We start from the raw sequence: 18,916 nt of genomic DNA, 5'->3' as shown, positions 1-18,916 counted from the left end.
CCTTTTGCCCTATTTATCCCAAAAAATTTCTGAAACTTCTACGTCTGAAAACTTATCTATTACCACTTTCCCTACTTTTGATGAGTGGCTCTCAAGAAATATGTCTGTCCTCTTGCCTACAGAGATACAATCCTCCAAACAATCTGTTACTTCACCATCCGATCACAATTCACCTTTTAAACAATCAAAATTTCTTACTTTCGATGAGGATCCACCGACCACAGCCCAAGAACCATCTGTCAACCACGAACCATCTACTATCACTACCAATATTTCAGATTTATCTCCCACAACTATATCAAATCCCACCACTCCAACTCAATCTCGAGACACCCATTCTCCATTACATCAAGATAATATACACTCGTCCACATCCTCTCCTTTTTCCCATGATATCCCAACAACTTCTCCTCCTATACGCCCTATTCGAGAAAAACGTATACCTTCCTACCTTAAGGATTATGTTTGCTCATCTACTCATCGAAATATAAACTTTCATGATGCACTTCTTGTTCACATCAGTGAACCAAAATCCTTAAAGTCAGCCCAAAAATTTGAAAATTGGAGAGCTGCCATGTTAGAAGAAGTTGAAGCTCTACATAAAAATCACACCTGGACACTTGTCTCTCGCCCCACCGATACTAATATTGTTGGAAGTAAATGGGTTTATCGCACAAAATTTAAGGAAGATGGTAGTGTGGATCGGTTCAAGGCCCGCCTTGTTGCCAAAGGTTACACTCAAATTCCAGGCTTAGACTTTGGTGAAACTTTCAGCCCCGTTGTAAAACATACAACAATTCGTGTCATTTTATCTCTTGCCGTCCACTTTCAATGGCCCCTTAGACAGTTAGACGTCCAAAATGCCTTCCTTCATGGGGTTCTCAATGAAAGAGTCTATATGGAGCAGCCACCTGGTTTTGTGGATCCACGATTTCCAAATCATGTCTGTCTTTTACACAAATCTCTCTATGGTCTTAAACAAGCACCTCGTGCTTGGTTTGCTCGATTATCTTATAGTTTGTTATCTCTTGGTTTCCGTTGTAGCAAAGCTGATTCATCATTATTTATTCATCATACTCACACTCAATTTATTCTTTTACTTGTCTATGTAGATGATGTTATCGTGACCGGCAATGATTCCGCATTTATCTCTCAACTCATATTACACCTGAATAAGGAGTTTAAACTCAAAGACTTAGGACGCCTTCACTATTTCTTAGGGATTGAAGTTAAGAATTTCTCTGGTGGTCTCATGCTTTCACAAACAAAATACGCTCGTGATCTTCTCACCAAAGCAACCATGTTGGAGTCCTCCAAAATTAGCACTCCTACTGCTCAAAAATCCAACCCTCTTTTGAATGATAATCAACTGACTGATCCTACCACCTATCGTCAACTATGTGGCTCTCTACAGTACCTCACCTTTACTCGACCTGACATCACACATGCAGTGAATCAAGTCTGTCAACATTTTCAATCTCCTACGATGAAGGATCTACGTTCTGTAAAACGAATTCTCCGCTACATCAAAGGAACTATTTCCTATGGTTTACGATATTTATCTCAAAGTGCTCTTGTTCTAAACTCTTTTTGTGATGCAGATTGGGCAGGTTGTCCGGAAACTCGACGAAGCACCACAGGCTATTGCATTTTTCTTGGTTCAAACCTTATTTCCTGGGCATCTAAAAAGCAACCGACTGTCTCTCGATCTAGTGCTGAATCTGAATATCGTGCCCTAGCCTCTAATGCTGCTGAAATTACATGGCTTCAACACCTTTTTCATGATATCGGGATCCAGTTTCATCGTCGTCCTTTGCTCCTTTGTGATAATAAGAGTGCAATATCCATGTCTCATAACCCGGTGTTCCATGCTCGTACCAAACACATTGAAATCGATTATCATTTCATTAGAGAAAAAGTCACTACTGGTGCTCTCCACATACGCTATTTACCGACTCACAAACAAATTGCTGATATTCTCACTAAAGCGCTTCCACGAGACGCATTTGAAGATTTTCGGTACAAGCTCGGTGTTCATTCACTTTCACTACCTACCTTGCAGGGGGGTGATAAGAATCAACACAAGGATGATCCCGTAATATCAGCCAAAGAATATGGAAAGATTTCAAATTTGAAAGATTGTCTCAATTATACACCTTAATATTAGGGATTGAACATATCACTCCTAATTGTCTAAATTTAGCTTTATGTACGTTAGTTTATTCATTATATAAACATTTGTATACTGTAGTAAATGTTGGGAAAAAGGAAATAATAAAAGAATCAACCTTGTTCATTGTTTCTCTTTTCTCAAAATTCAATATAGACAACCAGTTAGAGATGGACGGCCATTATGAAAACTTTTATGGAGATTTTGTAGAGATGGAGCCCGACCCATTAGATATTTTGTTGACGCGGAGATTTTCCTGTGATGAGGGATGTGAAAACAAGACTTTGGATCCTTTCAGCTTCTATGATTGTCCTGCAAACTACAATTATCCAGACACCAGAGCGCAGCAGCAGCAGCAGCAGCACCACCTACCCGGCCCCTAAAAGAGATTCACAAGTTGTCATTGGACATACGATTGAAGCCCAAACTCACTCAGTACAAACTACAAACGCAGAATCCCACAAACTTTTAATTACTTTTTGCTGATTTATTTTCAATTAATCACATGCAGTTGGCTCATGCAAAAACATGTGAATACTCCGTTATAATTACATCACTTTCACGTATACTTTTACAATGCCCGTTAAGAATTAATTAATTAGAATAAGTGGTTATTGAAATTGAATGCATGTGATGGGACGAGCATGGAGTGGCTTTGTAACGGGAATAACGTGGATGGGACAGAAAGTTGAGGAACAGAAGGATTGAACAGTTGAGAAGTACAGACAAGACTGGAAAACTCGATGAAGAGATTGATGTTCGATGGGACTCCTCCCATCTTTCAGAGTGGGATCGATATACATTTATTTTCATGATATGATCATTATTCATTGTTCATCTGGGGCTGGATTGCTTATACGACCAAAACAAATCTGTGCATCATAAAAACACGAAATAAATATTTTTTTATAAATAAATATTTTTGGTGATGTGCAACAGAAAAAGTATTACTTGAGAAAACATTAATGTTGTTATTAAAACCAGAAAAAAAAAATTATTTTCTTTTGAATGATGTGTTTGGCGGTGGTCTAAAAAAAATTAAATTGGAAAATTTGTTTAAATCATCATATAAAAAATTATATATAGTTATTGATTAAAACTTGTGTGAGACGGTCTCAAGAATCGTATTTTGTGATACAGATCTCTTATTTGGGTCATCCATGAAAAAATATTATTTTTTATGCTAAGAGTATTACTTTTTATCGTGAATATCAGAAGGGTTGACCAGTCTCATAGATAAAGATTCGTTAGATCATCTCACAAAAAACATACGCATAATTATTCGAATAAATAAGGGAATAAATAGATTGATTAAAAGTTATATATAAGTAAAAAGTTGCATGTAACGCGTGAACCCTAAGCTAGTAATTTAATGTAATGGTGCGTGGAACTGTTCAATTAATTCAAGTCATTATTTTGATTTTGATACGAAAAAACATCTTCCACGTACTATTTAGAGCCTTTAATTCGGAGACATTGGTTTAAGAACATGAAATCCTCAAATAACTACATTATCTACGTACAGTCTAAATAGTGTGTTTGGTTGAGTGAATTAAATAAAGATAGATTAATAGTCCAATATTTATCGTTAAAATTTTAAGTTGTTTTAACAATCATTTTGACCTGGTTTAAGATCCAATTTTATGGATAACTATTTGATTAATAAAATTGGATCTTAAATCGGGTCAAAATGATTATTAAAACATCTTAAAATTTTAATGATATATATTTGACTATTAATCTATCCTTATTTAATCCACTCAATCAAACACACCCTTAATTTTATTATTTTTATCCGAATAATAATTAAAAACCATAAAAATATATCAATCAACTCGATCTATTAATTATAATGATTCATATAAATAATTATAATTATTATTTTACACATGCACAAAGTGCTTTGTTCGTTAGTAATATAATGATGCGTGAAATGGTTCAATTAATTCAAATAAATATTTTGATGGAATCGCAATTTGCAAAAATATCTCCCACATCCTATTTATAGTCAGTAGGGACGGTGCACCATTCATTTTCAATTTTAAATTGAGTTATTTGTATTTATCTTTCCTATATTTTATTCATGTGAAAATAATTGTGTTTATCAATTATTTGCGCTATTGGAAATTTAGTATTTTCGTAAAAAGCGCTTGGCTTTTTTTGAACCTGCATTTACGAACTTTAAAGTTAGTGCGGTCAAAACGAGTTAGATTATTAACATTTTACTACTGAAAGAGAAACCCCGTGCATTTTCCACAATAGCCAATTAAATATTCAGACATCGATTTAAAAACTTGAATCTTTTATCGAAAACGCTTTTGGAACATTTTGTCAAAAAGGGGCTTAATTGGCACTTTTTAATACTGTATCCTCGGCCCATGAAAATGAATTGGAAGAGGGACCGGGGCTATAGCACTATATTTTATTTTTATTTTTTGAATTTTTTTCCATATTTTAATAAATGTTATTATTATTTTTGTATTATTTAAATAAATAAACTTTGGTTATTAGCATCTAGTTTTGCTTTGTATGCGGTCTATTACACACTTGTGATTTTATACAACAATATCAATAAAAATTCTTTTGGATACCATAATATTTTTATTTAAATTCTTTTGGATACCTTAATAGTGAACGTAAATATAGATTTATGCATGAAATTTCCACCCTTCAAATTTAAAAAGCCTCCAAATTTCTCCATATGGTTTATCGTCAGTTCATCGTGGCTCTACTGATGGAGGGCTTGCAGAAATTTTGTTATGCGAAGTGATCCATGTTTCATCAACTCCAACGAAGAAGAACACCTGTGACTTGTGACTGTTTTATCCAAATCGATATACGATCGAGATATCTCGCATTGGGAAACTCAAACATCACATATTTCGATAGAAATTAAAAGCGATCCTCCAGGCCCTCCTCTCTCTATTATCCGATCCTGCCATTCATTGATATTGCTTGCTCAACGTCCTCGGAAGTTTTAAAAGGCATCCAAGAATTGAAGAACTTTTGCTTCTCATTGTTCTTGGCCCTAGCGCTGGTTTACTGCTTTGCTCATTCGATCGATGCAGCAATCTCGTGCGGCACCGTGGACACGAAGGCCACCTCATGCATCACGTATGCCACGGGGAAAAACGCAAAACCCTCGAAAGAATGCTGCGCGGGGCTGCAGTCGCTTGCTCAAAGCGTGAAGACGGTTGCCGACAAGAAAGACATATGCAGGTGCCTCAAGGACGCTGTCAAGAACTTTGCAGGCGTGCAAGACAAGTTGGGCAAAATTCCTTCGGCTTGCAGCATCAAAGTTGGTTTCCCTGTCTCCATGAACACTGATTACGAAATAAAAACCTGTCTGCCGCACAAAGCCTCTTCGCCGCTCTAGGTATCCCAGATATCTGAATGGCAGTGTCCCAATTGTGAATTCCGTGAAGTTCAAGATATCTTGCTTGTTATAGTCGTCAATGCTAGCCATGAAGATGTTCGATTTAGAGGAATTCATGCTTAGGCCAGCCATGTTTCCGAATTGATGAAGGCATGGATACCCGGAAAATATCCTATATTCTTCCGGATCATAATCGGTTTTGAGCCCGGATAGCTGTGAGCTCCCGGGATATTACCAGCAATACCCCCGGGCAGCCAGGAAACTTGAGTAGCATGGGTCCGTTTGGGAGCTCGAGAGGATAGAACTCGGGTATTCCAGTACAGGGAACATAACGTAAGCCATAAACATGAGACATCATGGCTTGGTCATCATTAGACGATCCTTTAGTGTGTAAAGAGTGACCGAACTCCATCAAAACAAGCATGAGTATCAGACCCAACAGTGTCACTAAAAGCAGAAAGCATGGACAGTCATACCCTCAGTAGTAGTGGTTGTACACTTAAAACAAGGTCATCATTGATTTTTTTTACTATAAATATCAGGTTTGTTTAGTATTAAAGCTCTCATTCACTCACATATTGCCTACAACATTTATTACAAAATTCTCCCTATAACCGTTGACTGACTTGAGCATCGGAGTGATCACGCTGGAAAATCTTCCGACGCCCATTAACGTTTTTTCTCCCTTGAAAGTGCAGGTCAACTCGACCTGGTGCAATCGTCCACCAAACTTTTGCCCAATTCACCCGGTTTTCATCTTTATTATTGTATGTTTTTGTTTGATTCATCAAATTTTCAGGTTACACCGAGGTTTTCTTGGGAATCGATTAGAGCTTGTTAATGTGGAAGCTGTTTTGAATAAGACTGTAGTACTTTTTTGAGAAAATAAATGTTAGTGGGCTTCAATGGTTAAGGAGTTCAAGCTGTTCTTTATAGAGATTCAATTCTCTTTTTACTGTGTTCTGAGATTTTATCAACTGTCTGAGAACCGATGTTCTAGATAATTTAAGTAATTATTAATATGAATTCTTGGTCATTTAACTATGACGGAGAGACTATATTATTGATAATTTAATGTTGTGAACATAAAATTTGAATCCTCTGCTAATAATGACAAAGAATCATAAACACAAGTGAAGAAAACAAAAAATGCCCTTCTTCCCCGGCTAGGTGGAATCAACTGCTTGATATTTCTGAGATCAATGTGAGGGATGGTTTATTGTATTTAAAGATAACTCAATCTGATAACATTAACAAATACTTTTATACGTTATTTAATACTATGCAGGTGATTTTTTAATACAGTCCGACAATAGTGGAGGCTAGCTTCAATTATGCAGGAAGCCTTCTTTAAGTCAGATGGATTCTCAATATGCTGCCATTAGCATAAGGAGACAAACTGTTATTCGCACAAAAAGATTATTTCTTATTGCCTGAAAATATCATTCGAACAAAAGAATCTCAAACAATCATGCGACCAGCACATTTAGTCAGTAGAACGGGGTAAACCGAAAGGAATAAATAATAACGACTAAACTAATGTGAATCAAAGAAGGAATCTCGAAAAAAAAAAACATCTCAAGCCGCCATTCAAGCAAAAACACTTTGCAACATCACGAATTAGAGTTTTTCAAGATGTAGCTGTAGAAGTAGAACACCTTCTTTTTCTTCCCAGAAGTATTACCAATTGTGATGGCAATTTTGCCTGGTTCTTTATTCTTGAATGTCCCGTGAAATGGTGGCTCTTCCGAGCACATCTTCCTCTCTTTCTGGATAATCAGGGTATAAGAGTTTTCATTATCAGGCACAAATTCTACCGTGCAATTCACCTCCCAACCTAGAACTAAGATGTCCCAGGTGATTCCTGTTCCAGCCTGTAAATCATGAAACATTAAGCATCAATCTTCTGGAAAATTTCGAATAGCCCTTTCCATTAATCATTTTAAGTACCTCTGGTATGGGAATTTCAAAGCTTGTGGTCGATCCAACTCTGATCAGCAATTCAGAAACTTCATCATCAAGTTTACTTTCCCTCTTCATTCCACCATACTGGATAGGGATTTCTTGAATCGGAATATACCTGTCTCATCACAGATGCAGAGTTCTTCATCAACTTCTACTGACACAAATATTAGGAAACAATACACGTGGAAGTGGGTAAGTTCAACTCACTTGAGCAAGGTCTCAGTGACCTTAGACGGTCGAGCAAAGACCAATTTGCTCTTGCTTCTTTGAGTCAAGAAAGGAGATATCAGGGAATGGAATGCATAATACCAGAATGGAACATTAACAAAAATCTGCAAGAACGGGACCGCTCGTAATGAATTAACACAGAAAAATTTAGAATGCAGAAGAAAAACCAGACGAAATGAAGTAAAAACTCACACTTTTTGCGACAAATTCGGGGTAATTGTCCTGGAGAAGAGCAACTGTTTTTCTCACCACAGAGCGAACCTCCTTCTTGGATGGTCCAGGAGAGTTCTTGAGATCATTTAATTGAACAAAAGAACTCACGCCACCAGGCTTAAAATTAAGTTTTTGAATGCCTTTTTCCATAAGCTGGACCCTCCATCTCAAGAACTGTTCACGCTTCTCCTCTGTCGTGAGTGTCTTTTGATAGATCTCTTCATTGTCCAAGACCCCAAAAATGTTATAACAAATGGGATGACCCTGGCTATCAATGCCGCTCTGGTATGCAGCAGATGTAAGATCAGAGCCGAACTCTTCATCCAAGATCGAATCAATCTTAAATTCTATTCTCCATTGAAGCGTTTTCTGGAGCATCTGGAAGGCATCATCGACCTTGAAATCCCTGGCCCTCAAGAATTTCAAGAGAACTACATCAGTACGATCATCCCCTTTACTAGGCAACAGGGGTACTCCCCAAATGGAAATATCTTTAGCCACTTCAATATTTGCGTCACTTTCTGGAGTTTTGGCACATTCGTTGGGTTTTTCTTCAGTTCCCTCATAACCATTTTCCTTCTCTTCTTCACAATCTTCTTCATTTTCTCCTGAGGGCTTTTCCTTCTCCTGCAATTCTTCTCCAGTGGGTACGTCAGCCACTTTCTTTTCTCCTTCCTTATCAAAGAGCGTGCTCCCGGAAATCGCTTCTTCCAGTTTCGATTTCAGCTCATCCAACGCCTTCCTCTCATGCTGTTTCAAATCAGACATAAAATTGCTCTCTTCCCTGTAAGAATTAATCTTTTCCACCACCTTTGATTCGCAAGCACGATCCTTTTCATTGCAAACTTGTTCCACCACCTTCTCCTCCGCCATCTGCATTGTCTCAGCTTTCATCTCAACAGTCATGGCGATTTATCTAAAACCCAATAAACCTATCAGCATAAAAGTAGAATAAAAATCAAATTACACTAACAAGTTTGCAAGAATGATTTTTACCTCGAGCTTCTCCGAAACGAGCTCCCTCAAAGTTAACTAGCCGAGCCTTCGTCTTTTCTTTCGTCCGCACAAGGGGCGGCTTGTTTATATAGCCCTTTGAAGAGGGGCCCCGGAACGGTAAAGAATTTGTTGTCACCGCATGTTAGGAGCCGTTAAGATTCTCTTCGTTCGTACCAGCCTGGATTCCAGCGGAGTAGGATTGTCTGAATCAACTGCGTTTACTAAAGATTCCTTCGAGGTGTCCAATAATCATTGTGGAATGGGTCAAAATGGGTTTGTTGAAGGAATGGGGCTTGGGCCGATTTTTAATCGAGCCCTTTACAAATATTGTCTCATCCATGTTTGTTCGAAAGTTGCTAGAGACCCTTAAGTCCATATTTTATGTAAATGAAACAAAATTATTTTACCAATATTATCTTATTTTAAACTCCCACCATTTCAGTATCCAAAGTTAGGGGTGAGCAAAATTTCAGTTAAATCGAATTAACCGACCGAACCGAGACAATTCGGAAATTCGGTTCGGTTATTTCGGAAATTCGGTTTTCAAATTAAAAAAATTCGGTTATATCGATTAATTCGGTTCGGTTACAGTTTTCAAAATTTTTAAATCGGTTAACCGAATTAACCGATATAATAAATATTATTATTTAATAAAAAAATTTATTTATCAATTTTTATAAATATTTTAATTTTTAATTTTAAAATTGATATAATATGTATTAATTATGTTCAAATAAAACTTATACATTTGTGATGTGTGTGATTTTATGTTTTTATGATTTGTGTAAACTATAGTGTTAAAAAAATACATATATAATTAAAGTTAAATCACAATTTTTTTTAAACTAATCGGTTAAGGTGACCGAATTAACCAATTTTAATTCGGTTCGGTTATAGCTAATTCGGTTCGGTCGGTAACCGAATTAACCGAATGCTCACCCCTATCCAAGGCCCAAACATCAAAGAATAATCATCCACGAAACTTTATGATTTCCTCCATGTAAAACACACGATCTTGGGCAGAAACAACAAGATAGCCTTATAATCAGTAGGTAGGTCATATTTACTACAAAGTAACCAAGTTAATCAGTACTGCCGCCAATCATGCCGGTTCAAATACACCATGGTAAAAACTTGTGTGAGTCGGTCTCACGGGTCATATTTATGAAACGGATCTCTTATTTGGGTTATCCATGAAAAAGTATTACTTTTTATACTAAGATTATTACTTTTTATCGTGAATATGGGTAGGGTTGATCCGTCTCACATATTAAGATCCATGAGACGGTCTCACATGAGATCCACTCATGCACCATAGCGCATCGGCCAATTAGAAATTTTATCCATAAAGATTCCATTTACTTTACTTTAAAGGTTTATCCTTGGCCACTGTATTCAAGTTTAACTTAATGAGCAAGGAGTTAAATCACCCAAGTGCAATATTTTGGGATTTACAGCATAATAGAATAATGAAAACCAGCTTTTTTTGTTTTTCTACTTAGAACTGTTTGCAGGATGTTAATAGAGTTGTTTTCCCATTCAATAGAGTGTGTTATTTTCCTCACTTTAGACATCCTTAAAGCAAAAAATAACATTAATTTGTAGTTTAGAAGGCAAGAATGAATATTCGGGCAGAAAACCTCAATTATGTAGTCAAAAAGTGATCAGATACTTGGAAATTCATTAAGCATAAAATAAGGATGATTTTCTTACCTCATCATTACATTTCTAATCACCCACCTAACAAGTATTGAACCATAGACATTCGCATTATATCATCTAGGCTCGTCAAGAACCCACAAAGTCCATAAATACCTCAGTCCCCCCTTCACATGAAACACACAACTAAAAAATTGCATCACATCAGTGAAAAAAACTCGATCATGGGATCCTCAACCTCTTTATTTCTTACATTGAACACGATTCTGCTCTTTTCTTCATTGGTTGCTTCACAACCAATTCTTGAAAAACTCTACCAGTGCATTTCTCTAAATTCCGACCTCTCTATCCCTTTTTCAACAGCTTTCTTTGCCCCGGACAATGCTTCATTCAACTCTATCCTACAATCTTCTGCGCAAAACTTGAGGTACTTGCTTCCTTCTGTACCTAAACCTCAGTTGATCTTCACTCCGTTGACAGAAAATCATGTTCAAGCAGCTGTTATTTGCGCGAAAGAGCTTGATATCCAGTTCAGAGTGCGAAGCGGAGGCCATGATTATGAAGGCCTTTCTTACATGTCAGAAATGGAGCAACCATTCATAGTTGTAGACCTTTCAAAACTTCGATCTATTGCTGTAGATATCCAGGATAACAGTGCATGGGTTCAGGCTGGTGCAACAAACGGTGAACTTTATTACAGAATTTCACAGAAAAGCAAGACTCACGCTTTCCCTGCCGGACTTTGCCCCAGCTTAGGAATTGGAGGGCACATAACTGGAGGAGCATATGGTACCTTGATGAGGAAATATGGGCTAGGAGCGGATAATGTGATCGATGCACGAATAGTCGATGCCAGTGGCAGGATTCTTGAGAGGGATTCTATGGGGGAAGACCTTTTCTGGGCTATTAGAGGAGGCGGTGGAGCTAGTTTCGGGGTGATTCTTGCATGGAAGGTTAGACTTGTTCCTGTACCAGCAACTGTCACGGTTTTCACCATTCCGAAGACCTTGGAACAGAACGCAACAAAAATTCTCTACAAGTGGCAACTGGTAGCTGAGAATATTGATGAAGATCTCTTCATCAGAGTCATTATACAAGCTATAGATGCTGCGAAGAAAGGTGAAAGAACTATCCAAACTGCTTATAATGCTATGTTTATTGGAAGAACAGAGAGGCTTCTCCAGGTGATGGATGAAAGCTTCCCTGAACTGGGATTGACCCGAAAAGATTGCACCGAAATGAGTTGGATTCAATCAGTGCTTTACATTGCTGGTTATCCAAAAAATACGCCACCCGAGGTTTTGCTCCAGGGCAAGTCGTTATTTAAGAACTACTTCAAAGCCAAATCAGACTTTATCAGAGAGCCAATACCAGAGACCGGGCTTGAAGGGTTGTGGAAAAGGATACTCGAAGAAGATTCACCATTGATCATATGGAATCCGTATGGTGGAATGATGAGTAAGATATCAGAATCCGAAATCCCTTTCCCACACAGAAAAGGGGTTCTTTTCATGATACAATATCTCACCCTTTGGAATGATGAAAAGCCCGAATCCGAAGCCAAGCACATGGACTGGATAAGGATGCTTTATAATTACATGGCCTCTTATGCTTCCATGTTTCCAAGAGAAGCCTATGTGAATTATAGAGATCTTGATTTGGGAGTGAACAAGAATTGTACAAGTTTCATAACATCGATTTCATGGGGTAGCAAGTATTTTAAGAACAATTTTATCAGACTATTGAAGGTAAAGACTAAGGTTGATCCCGATAATTTATTCAGACATGAACAGAGCATTCCAACTCTTCCATTGATGAATCAGAGAACGGGAAAGATAATGATTCACTAACAAAATAGTTTGTTATATATATTCAGGCTACGACTTAAGCTATGCTTTAACTGATGTCCATTTTCACAATCTATTTTGTGTTCTATTTGCAGTTTGATTGTCCTAAAAGTTTTATATTCCACTTCTTGTAATTGGATTTTCGGTAATATCCCAGCTAGTACTTTAAAAACATGTTACATGATTTCAGATAATTTCTTTTCCTCAAATTCTTTAGATTTTGATTCTTATTTTGATTACGGAATTGCATATTTTAAGAACATTTTCATCTGTTTGTTTAGTTTACCTCTTAAAATTCATGAATACATGGAGAAATGGACCAAAAAATATGAAGTTTTGGAGTGCATAAAAAGCAGCTATATTCGCTATTATGTACGTTATGAATGCTGTGACATTTAAGCATAAATTTACTCTACATTAATATTCTTTAAAATCAATCCATACTTATTTATCATTTACTATTACCACTTTCAGTTACCGCACAAGGACTTGGATTAAAACCGTTTCATCATGGAAGCTTTACATGTTACACAACGCATATTAATACACATTTCGGTTTGGAAAACACATTTTTACAGAACAGTGGATTGAAATGTTCCCTCCAGTGTCATTAATACTTGTCTTGTTTTGTTTTCCTTCAATAGTTGTATCTAAAGCCGTCCATGACCACCATGAAAGCTTCGAAAATTGCCTGTGGAACAAGTCTGGCTGTCTCTCCAAACAGCAGCCACCTATCCTCCACAGCATTTTCTCGAAGTCTTATTGGCCTATTCTCCTATCAACTATGCGAAATCTTAGATTCAATTTCACCAACACTCGTAAGCCTTTCTACATAATCACGCCAGAAAATTATGATCAAGTAAAAAGGGCTGTCGTGTGCACGAAAAAATACAACATTGAGATAAGAACCCGGAGTGGTGGCCATGACTATGAAGGCCAGTCGCTGACCGGTCCAAGACCATTCGTCCTTCTTGATTTACAGAATCTGAGAAAAGTGGATGTAAATGTGAAAGATCAAACGGCATGGGTTCAAGCCGGTGCAACATTGGGTGAACTCTACTATTACATTGCTCAGAAGAGTAAAACCCTTGGTTTTCCAGCTGGGGTTTGTCCTACCGTTGGTGTAGGCGGTCACATAAGTGGAGGAGGACAAGGTACCTTGTCAAGAAAATACGGTTTAGCAGCGGACAATGTTGTTGATGCACTAATAGTTGATGTCAAAGGGAGACTTCTTGACAAAAAAAAGATGGGTAAGGATGTGTTTTGGGCTATTCGAGGCGGTGGAGCGGCGAATTTTGGAGTTGTCGTTGCTTGGAAGATCAAATTGGTTGAAGTCCCACAAAAAGTGACAGTTTTTACCGTACGCAGTTCCTTAGAAGAAGGTGCCACCCAGCTTGTTGCAAAATGGCAAAAAATAGCATACCGGTTGCCTGAAGATCTCTTCGTAAGATTACACTTCGGTCCATACAAGAACAAGAAAGGCGATGCATCAATGCTAATTGCATTTAGGGGGCTTTACTTGGGTACAGTTCGGCAACTTCTACCAGTGATGAAAAAACAATTCCCTGAGATGGGGTTGAAGGCTAGTCATTGCCAAGAAACAACCTGGATTGGTTCTGTGTTATATTTCGCGAAAGGGGTCATAAAAGAAAACTCCACGAAAGAGTTGTTAAATTGGAAAGAAACAAATCCTGTGTTTCAAAAACCAAAATCAGATATTATGACAAAGCTCATGCCAGAAAGTGCTCTGAAGAAACTATGGCGAGTCTACTTGAAGGGGATTCCAGGGGTGCTGATCATGACACCCTATGGTGGGAAAATGAGCAGTATTCCAGAGCATGCAACGCCATTTCCTCACAGGGCTGGAACTTTGTTCAGCATATTGTACTTGTCAGATTGGAACAGAACCTCGATGGAGGTAGCGAAGGAGAAATATGGGTGGCTTCAAGGGATTTACAAATTCATGGGAGATTATGCTTCTAAGCCAAGAACCTCGTATCTGAATTATAAAGATTTGGACTTGGGAAAGGATTACGAAGGAATTGCCAATTACACACAGGCTTCCACCTGGGGTCAAATGTATTTCAAAAATAATTTCAAGAAACTGGCTGAGGTGAAATATCGGTTTGATCCGGAGAATTATTTCAAAAATGAGCAAAGTATTCCACCACTGGAACCATACTCAGATTAGTGTGTCAAATTCCTTTGGTTTGTTTGCTTCTTTTCTTATCCTCATTATCAGTACCCTTGCTTAATTTCTTGTTACAAATCATGTTTGAATCGCTTTGCTAGTCTTGGATTAAAGAATAACTTTATCATCAGTATACAGTTAAGGATTGAGGTTTTAATATACCTTCCATTTTATCAAATGTTTTTCTTTTGTATATGTTACTTAATTTAATAAAAATCCAGAAACTAATTTTGCTTTTATAAAAGTGATTCGAATAAAAAGTTAATATTAAAATAATTTATTTATCAAACTTTATTTACTTCTCAATTTCAGTTTTTTTTTTGTTTTCAAATATAATAATCGTTTTTTTCATAATTTATAAATTTAATCACTAATTTAAAAACATAATTAGGAAATTTAGAATAAAAAACACGATGTTGATGGTTTACAATTTTTCTCTCGTGTATGGGAAATTATTGGTGATAATTAATGAACGAAATAAATGTGATGTTGCAAAACTCTTTTTTTTTTTTTTAATCAGTTACTAATTTTAAATTTATTATTATATAAATTTTATCACAAAAATTTATCAACTGCGGGATTGATACCGAGTAAAATTGAACAAAATGTGTTAATGTTTACCCTCGGGTCACCCTGTTTTTTGAAGTTTTTATTGGGATCATCGAGGGCATCGTGTTATGTACGTATGTAAACAAGACCGAAACATTTACAACAAAAAAGAAGGAAAAATGGAAAGATAAATCAACAGTGTAGGATTCGTAGTCCAGTGAGTTCAAACAGTAGCATTTCTGCAAACTGGGCATGAACTGTGAGTCCTCAGCCACTGGTCTATGCAGCTGTGGTGGAAGCAATGCCCACACTGAATAATGCTCTTCAGAGTCTCTGTGGGATTGTATTCTTCCAAACATATTGGACAAGTTGTGCCATTAGGCCCGGGGATTCGTCGACTTTCTCCGAGGAGGATTGTTTTGAACCTATTTGCGGCAGCATTAGTACCAGAGCCTGCAGTCACATTGGAGGGTGGGGGCGGCGGTGCTCTCCGAACAGGAAAGCGTCTTTGATTTCTGTTTCGAACAGCTCGAGCTAGGCAAGAAACTCGGTCAGCTATCCATCTTATAATATTCCTTATCCAGCGTATGAAATGGATTAATGCCACAAACAATACATACAGCAGAAACACAAATACGTTCGGTAGAACAAGGCTTAAGAAAACTATCAGCACAACATAACCTGTAAACAAAAATACACCGGTTATCAAGGACGGACATATTACATTCTAAATATTTAAGTTTTTTCTTACTACGGTTTAATTTCCATGTACATGATGAAACTAGGGAAATTGGGCACATCAAGGATCAAGAAACTGATAAATATCGACTTTTTTTTACCTGCCCCGCGACGTTTTTTCTTGACACAAGCTTCGCAAGTCGTCACATTCCATTTCAAAATAAGATCATCGTCGAATCCATTGAATTCATACTGAAGGGGCGACGAAACTGGGATAGGCACAGTTACCATCACACTGCATCCTAAAGAATTGATCTCTTCTGCACGTGATATAGATGAAGTTGCCAATACAGAGAATGTGGAGTTGCTCAGGCAACCGATAGCAGTGAAATTGCTTGAACTTAAATTCCCTCGGGGACAGCTGAAAAACGTGTAGTTCTGATAGCTCACAGCGCTGAGAGGGGAATACGAAATGCCTGTACTCAAGAACCGGCTGGCGAGGCAATTATAAGTATTTGTAGGATAGAGTTGTATTACATTGGCTGAATAGTTGATATTCCTTGCATATAAATCCCCGAAAGAAGGAAGATTCAGAAGGGGAACACCTAATTGGGCATCGCTGCACGTTAAATTTAAGGCAATATAGTTGCAATCCTTCTGGTTTTGGCCCTGTAACTGAAAAGGGTACCGTATAGGCAAGGTTTTGTTTCCACAAAATGAATCGGAACAACCTTTCTTGGAATGAACAATGGGGAAGATGAAGAAAAGAAGAAAAGGGGTTGCCGAAATCTTATGCATTGAATGATGCAAGTATGAAGACTCGAAACTATTACCGGGCCGGATGTGCATTCTGTTGAATTATTAGCGCTTAAATCTGGTGAAGTCAACGGTTTTTGAGGCAAAGTTGTCGTTGACTTCGGAGGGTATTTGTAGGAAGAGGTAAGTTCAAGGTATACGTAGGGAAAGTGACCTCTGAATGAGCCTTTGATTTGTTCAAATGATGTTTTAAGGAAAGACCATTTGCACAAGGGCAAAGTAAAGTTCGATTATACTTTTTTATGTTCCAAGGAGAGAGAGTTTTTGAGCTATACACTTAAATTTTTTGAAGAATTTTCTGCTTTTTAAAAATTTACTAAATTTAATGATATATAGATTATAACTTGGGATCAAATTTGGTTCCTACATTTTTTTTATTTTCTATGAGTTCGACTTTTCACATTGTTTACTCAATCTGGCGTGCATTGCGCCTGGCAAATCACAAATTTGGAGCAAACATGTACGTAGACGGAAAAATAGATTTATACATATATAGCTTATAAAAATCAAGAATGACATATCATTCCAAAAGTTATAACGCGGCTAATACGAATAATTAATATTTGTATTCAGTATAGCGATCAATATATATCATTTCACTAAACTATATAAAATGGCGGGTCTTACCGAATAAATGGGCTTCAAATTAATATTAAAAAATGGTTTTACATCTAAGTCGCCCATTTTTTGATAAATAGATATATGATTAGTCTAACGTTTCAAAATATGACAATCGCCTGCAATTTGCCTTGTTGTCTCGAATCCATGCATGCCCCAGTTAACATTGTAGCCATTTGTTTCGTTTTCTCCAGGAAATATTCTCGACGCGTCTTAATTTTTAAACCCAAAAATCTTTGGGTTTAGCGTTAGTCTTCTTCTTGTAAGATTGAACCTAGCCCTCTTCAAGATTTTTGTGTTGCAGACTTCAATGGCACGGGTCATTATGATTATTAGAACTCGTTGTGATTCTGCGTACTTCATATATATATATAACTTTGCTAAACTTGATATGTATATTTATATGTGTGTCGAAATAATGGTTTTCTTGTGTATCTGTACCGTGGCATGCAGTGAGGGTGAATGGGTTTGCTTGCCTAGACCCCAAGCAAGTAACAACCGATCACTTCCTTTTCAGAGGCATCCACATACTAGGAAACACATCAAACCCATTAGGCTCCTTCGTAAACCGGCTGACTGTGTTCCAAATCCCCGGCCTCAACACCCTCGGCATCTCCACCGTCCGTGTCGACTATGCCCCGGGAGGGGTCGTCCCACCGCACCAACACCCACGAGCCTCCGAAATACTGACGGTGCTGGAAGGTACGGTGTTTGTGGGCTTCGTCACCTCAGACCCGGAAAACAGGTTCATTTCGAAAACACTACACAAGAGACATGTGTTTGTTTTTCCTTTTGGACTGGTTCACTTCCAACAAAACGTTGGCCAAGGGAATGCTGTTACAATGGCGTTCTTGAGCAGCCAGAACCTCGGTGTTATCGCCATCGCCAATACTGTTTTCGGGTCGAAACCTGCTTTCAACGATCAGCTATTGGCCACGGCTTTCCGGGTTGATAAGTCGACCATCCATCAGCTTCAGCTCCACAAAATTAAGATTTTAGTTTGGTTATAGGTGATCCGTGATTCTTTAATACCTCTCTCTTTTAAACTTAATCAGAGAATATGTGTGAATTATTAATAAGAAATAGAGAATGCTAAGGTTGTAGATCAATTCCTCTCCATTAATGTTAGATAAAATACACCTTTAATTTATAAAATGACAAGTTACATGAGTAATGTCAAAACTTATGAATTTACGTGAGTAATAATACTTTTCCCAAAATACTAAGTATTTATTTGTGTTCTTAAATATAATTTCCTAAAGAGTAGACATCTTGTGAGACTATCTCATATTTTTTTATTCGTTAGACGAATCTACTCTGCACATATTTAAAATAAAATTAATATTTTTTATTAATGGCCTAAATAGAATATTCGTCTTACAAAATTAAACGGATCTTGTGTGGGCTTCCGGCTTCTAGGTTGTTTTGGACTGAATTATGTTGATTACAAAGATAAACATCTGACAAGATATCCAAAACATTCTGCCAAATGGTTCAAGGGATTTCTTGAAAGCCCCCTCAAGAATCTCGGATCAATGATCCCGTAAAAAATTGTCACGAGGATATATATTCCTAAAGTCAACATCATGTACGGAATAAGGATTGACTGC

The 18,916-nt window shown here is 37.4% G+C and overlaps 5 protein-coding genes across 5 annotated transcripts; 3 read left to right on the top strand and 2 right to left on the bottom strand.

Moving 5' to 3' along the window:
- Positions 1-6,935: 6,935 nt before the first annotated feature.
- On the bottom strand, positions 6,936-9,329 carry LOC140834878 (patellin-4-like). Its single transcript, XM_073200065.1, has 6 exons — positions 9,313-9,329; positions 8,949-9,264; positions 7,932-8,868; positions 7,719-7,843; positions 7,497-7,626; positions 6,936-7,420 (listed from the first exon to the last, which is right to left on the bottom strand). Exons 3-6 carry the CDS (start codon positions 8,856-8,858, stop codon positions 7,160-7,162), a joined length of 1,443 nt encoding a protein of 480 aa, XP_073056166.1. The 5' UTR covers positions 8,859-8,868; positions 8,949-9,264; positions 9,313-9,329; the 3' UTR covers positions 6,936-7,159.
- Positions 9,330-10,384: 1,055 nt separating this feature from the next.
- LOC140834875 (monolignol oxidoreductase AtBBE-like 15) lies at positions 10,385-12,605 on the top strand. Its single transcript, XM_073200062.1, has one exon. The coding sequence runs from the start codon at positions 10,781-10,783 to the stop codon at positions 12,455-12,457; it is 1,677 nt and encodes a 558-aa protein (XP_073056163.1). The 5' UTR covers positions 10,385-10,780; the 3' UTR covers positions 12,458-12,605.
- A 366-nt stretch (positions 12,606-12,971) lies between these two features.
- On the top strand, positions 12,972-14,753 carry LOC140834876 (berberine bridge enzyme-like Cyn d 4). Its single transcript, XM_073200063.1, has one exon. It carries the CDS (start codon positions 13,047-13,049, stop codon positions 14,643-14,645), a length of 1,599 nt encoding a protein of 532 aa, XP_073056164.1. The 5' UTR covers positions 12,972-13,046; the 3' UTR covers positions 14,646-14,753.
- Positions 14,754-15,274: 521 nt separating this feature from the next.
- On the bottom strand, positions 15,275-16,703 carry LOC140834877 (putative RING-H2 finger protein ATL21B). The gene is made up of 2 exons (XM_073200064.1): positions 16,034-16,703; positions 15,275-15,875 (listed from the first exon to the last, which is right to left on the bottom strand). Exons 1-2 carry the CDS (start codon positions 16,668-16,670, stop codon positions 15,418-15,420), a joined length of 1,095 nt encoding a protein of 364 aa, XP_073056165.1. The 5' UTR covers positions 16,671-16,703; the 3' UTR covers positions 15,275-15,417.
- LOC140835527 (putative germin-like protein 2-1) lies at positions 16,677-18,316 on the top strand. Its single transcript, XM_073201016.1, has 3 exons — positions 16,677-16,682; positions 17,574-17,625; positions 17,760-18,316. Exons 1-3 carry the CDS (start codon positions 16,677-16,679, stop codon positions 18,314-18,316), a joined length of 615 nt encoding a protein of 204 aa, XP_073057117.1.
- Positions 18,317-18,916: the final 600 nt, after the last annotated feature.

Source organism: Primulina eburnea, chromosome 6 (genome assembly GCF_022965805.1).
Source record: "Primulina eburnea isolate SZY01 chromosome 6, ASM2296580v1, whole genome shotgun sequence".
Taxonomy (NCBI): domain Eukaryota; kingdom Viridiplantae; phylum Streptophyta; class Magnoliopsida; order Lamiales; family Gesneriaceae; genus Primulina; species Primulina eburnea.
Note: the sequence above shows the minus strand (reverse complement) of the source record. Positions and strands in the feature narration are given on the sequence as shown.

Excerpts from the sequence above, each read along its gene's own strand:
- LOC140834878 (XM_073200065.1), bottom strand. The coding sequence starts at position 8,858 with ATGACTGTTGAGATGAAAGCTGAGACAATGCAGATGGCGGAGGAGAAG. Across the intron at positions 7,844-7,931 it reads CCGAATTTGTCGCAAAAAGT|ATTTTTGTTAATGTTCCATT; the intron begins GTGAGTTTTTAC and ends CCGTTCTTGCAG. Across the intron at positions 7,421-7,496 it reads TTGAAATTCCCATACCAGAG|GCTGGAACAGGAATCACCTG; the intron begins GTACTTAAAATG and ends CATGATTTACAG.
- LOC140834875 (XM_073200062.1), top strand. The coding sequence starts at position 10,781 with ATGAAACACACAACTAAAAAATTGCATCACATCAGTGAAAAAAACTCG.
- LOC140834876 (XM_073200063.1), top strand. The coding sequence starts at position 13,047 with ATGTTCCCTCCAGTGTCATTAATACTTGTCTTGTTTTGTTTTCCTTCA.
- LOC140834877 (XM_073200064.1), bottom strand. The coding sequence starts at position 16,670 with ATGCATAAGATTTCGGCAACCCCTTTTCTTCTTTTCTTCATCTTCCCC. Across the intron at positions 15,876-16,033 it reads GAAAAAACGTCGCGGGGCAG|GTTATGTTGTGCTGATAGTT; the intron begins GTAAAAAAAAGT and ends TTTTGTTTACAG.
- LOC140835527 (XM_073201016.1), top strand. Across the intron at positions 17,626-17,759 it reads TGCAGACTTCAATGGCACGG|TGAGGGTGAATGGGTTTGCT; the intron begins GTCATTATGATT and ends CGTGGCATGCAG.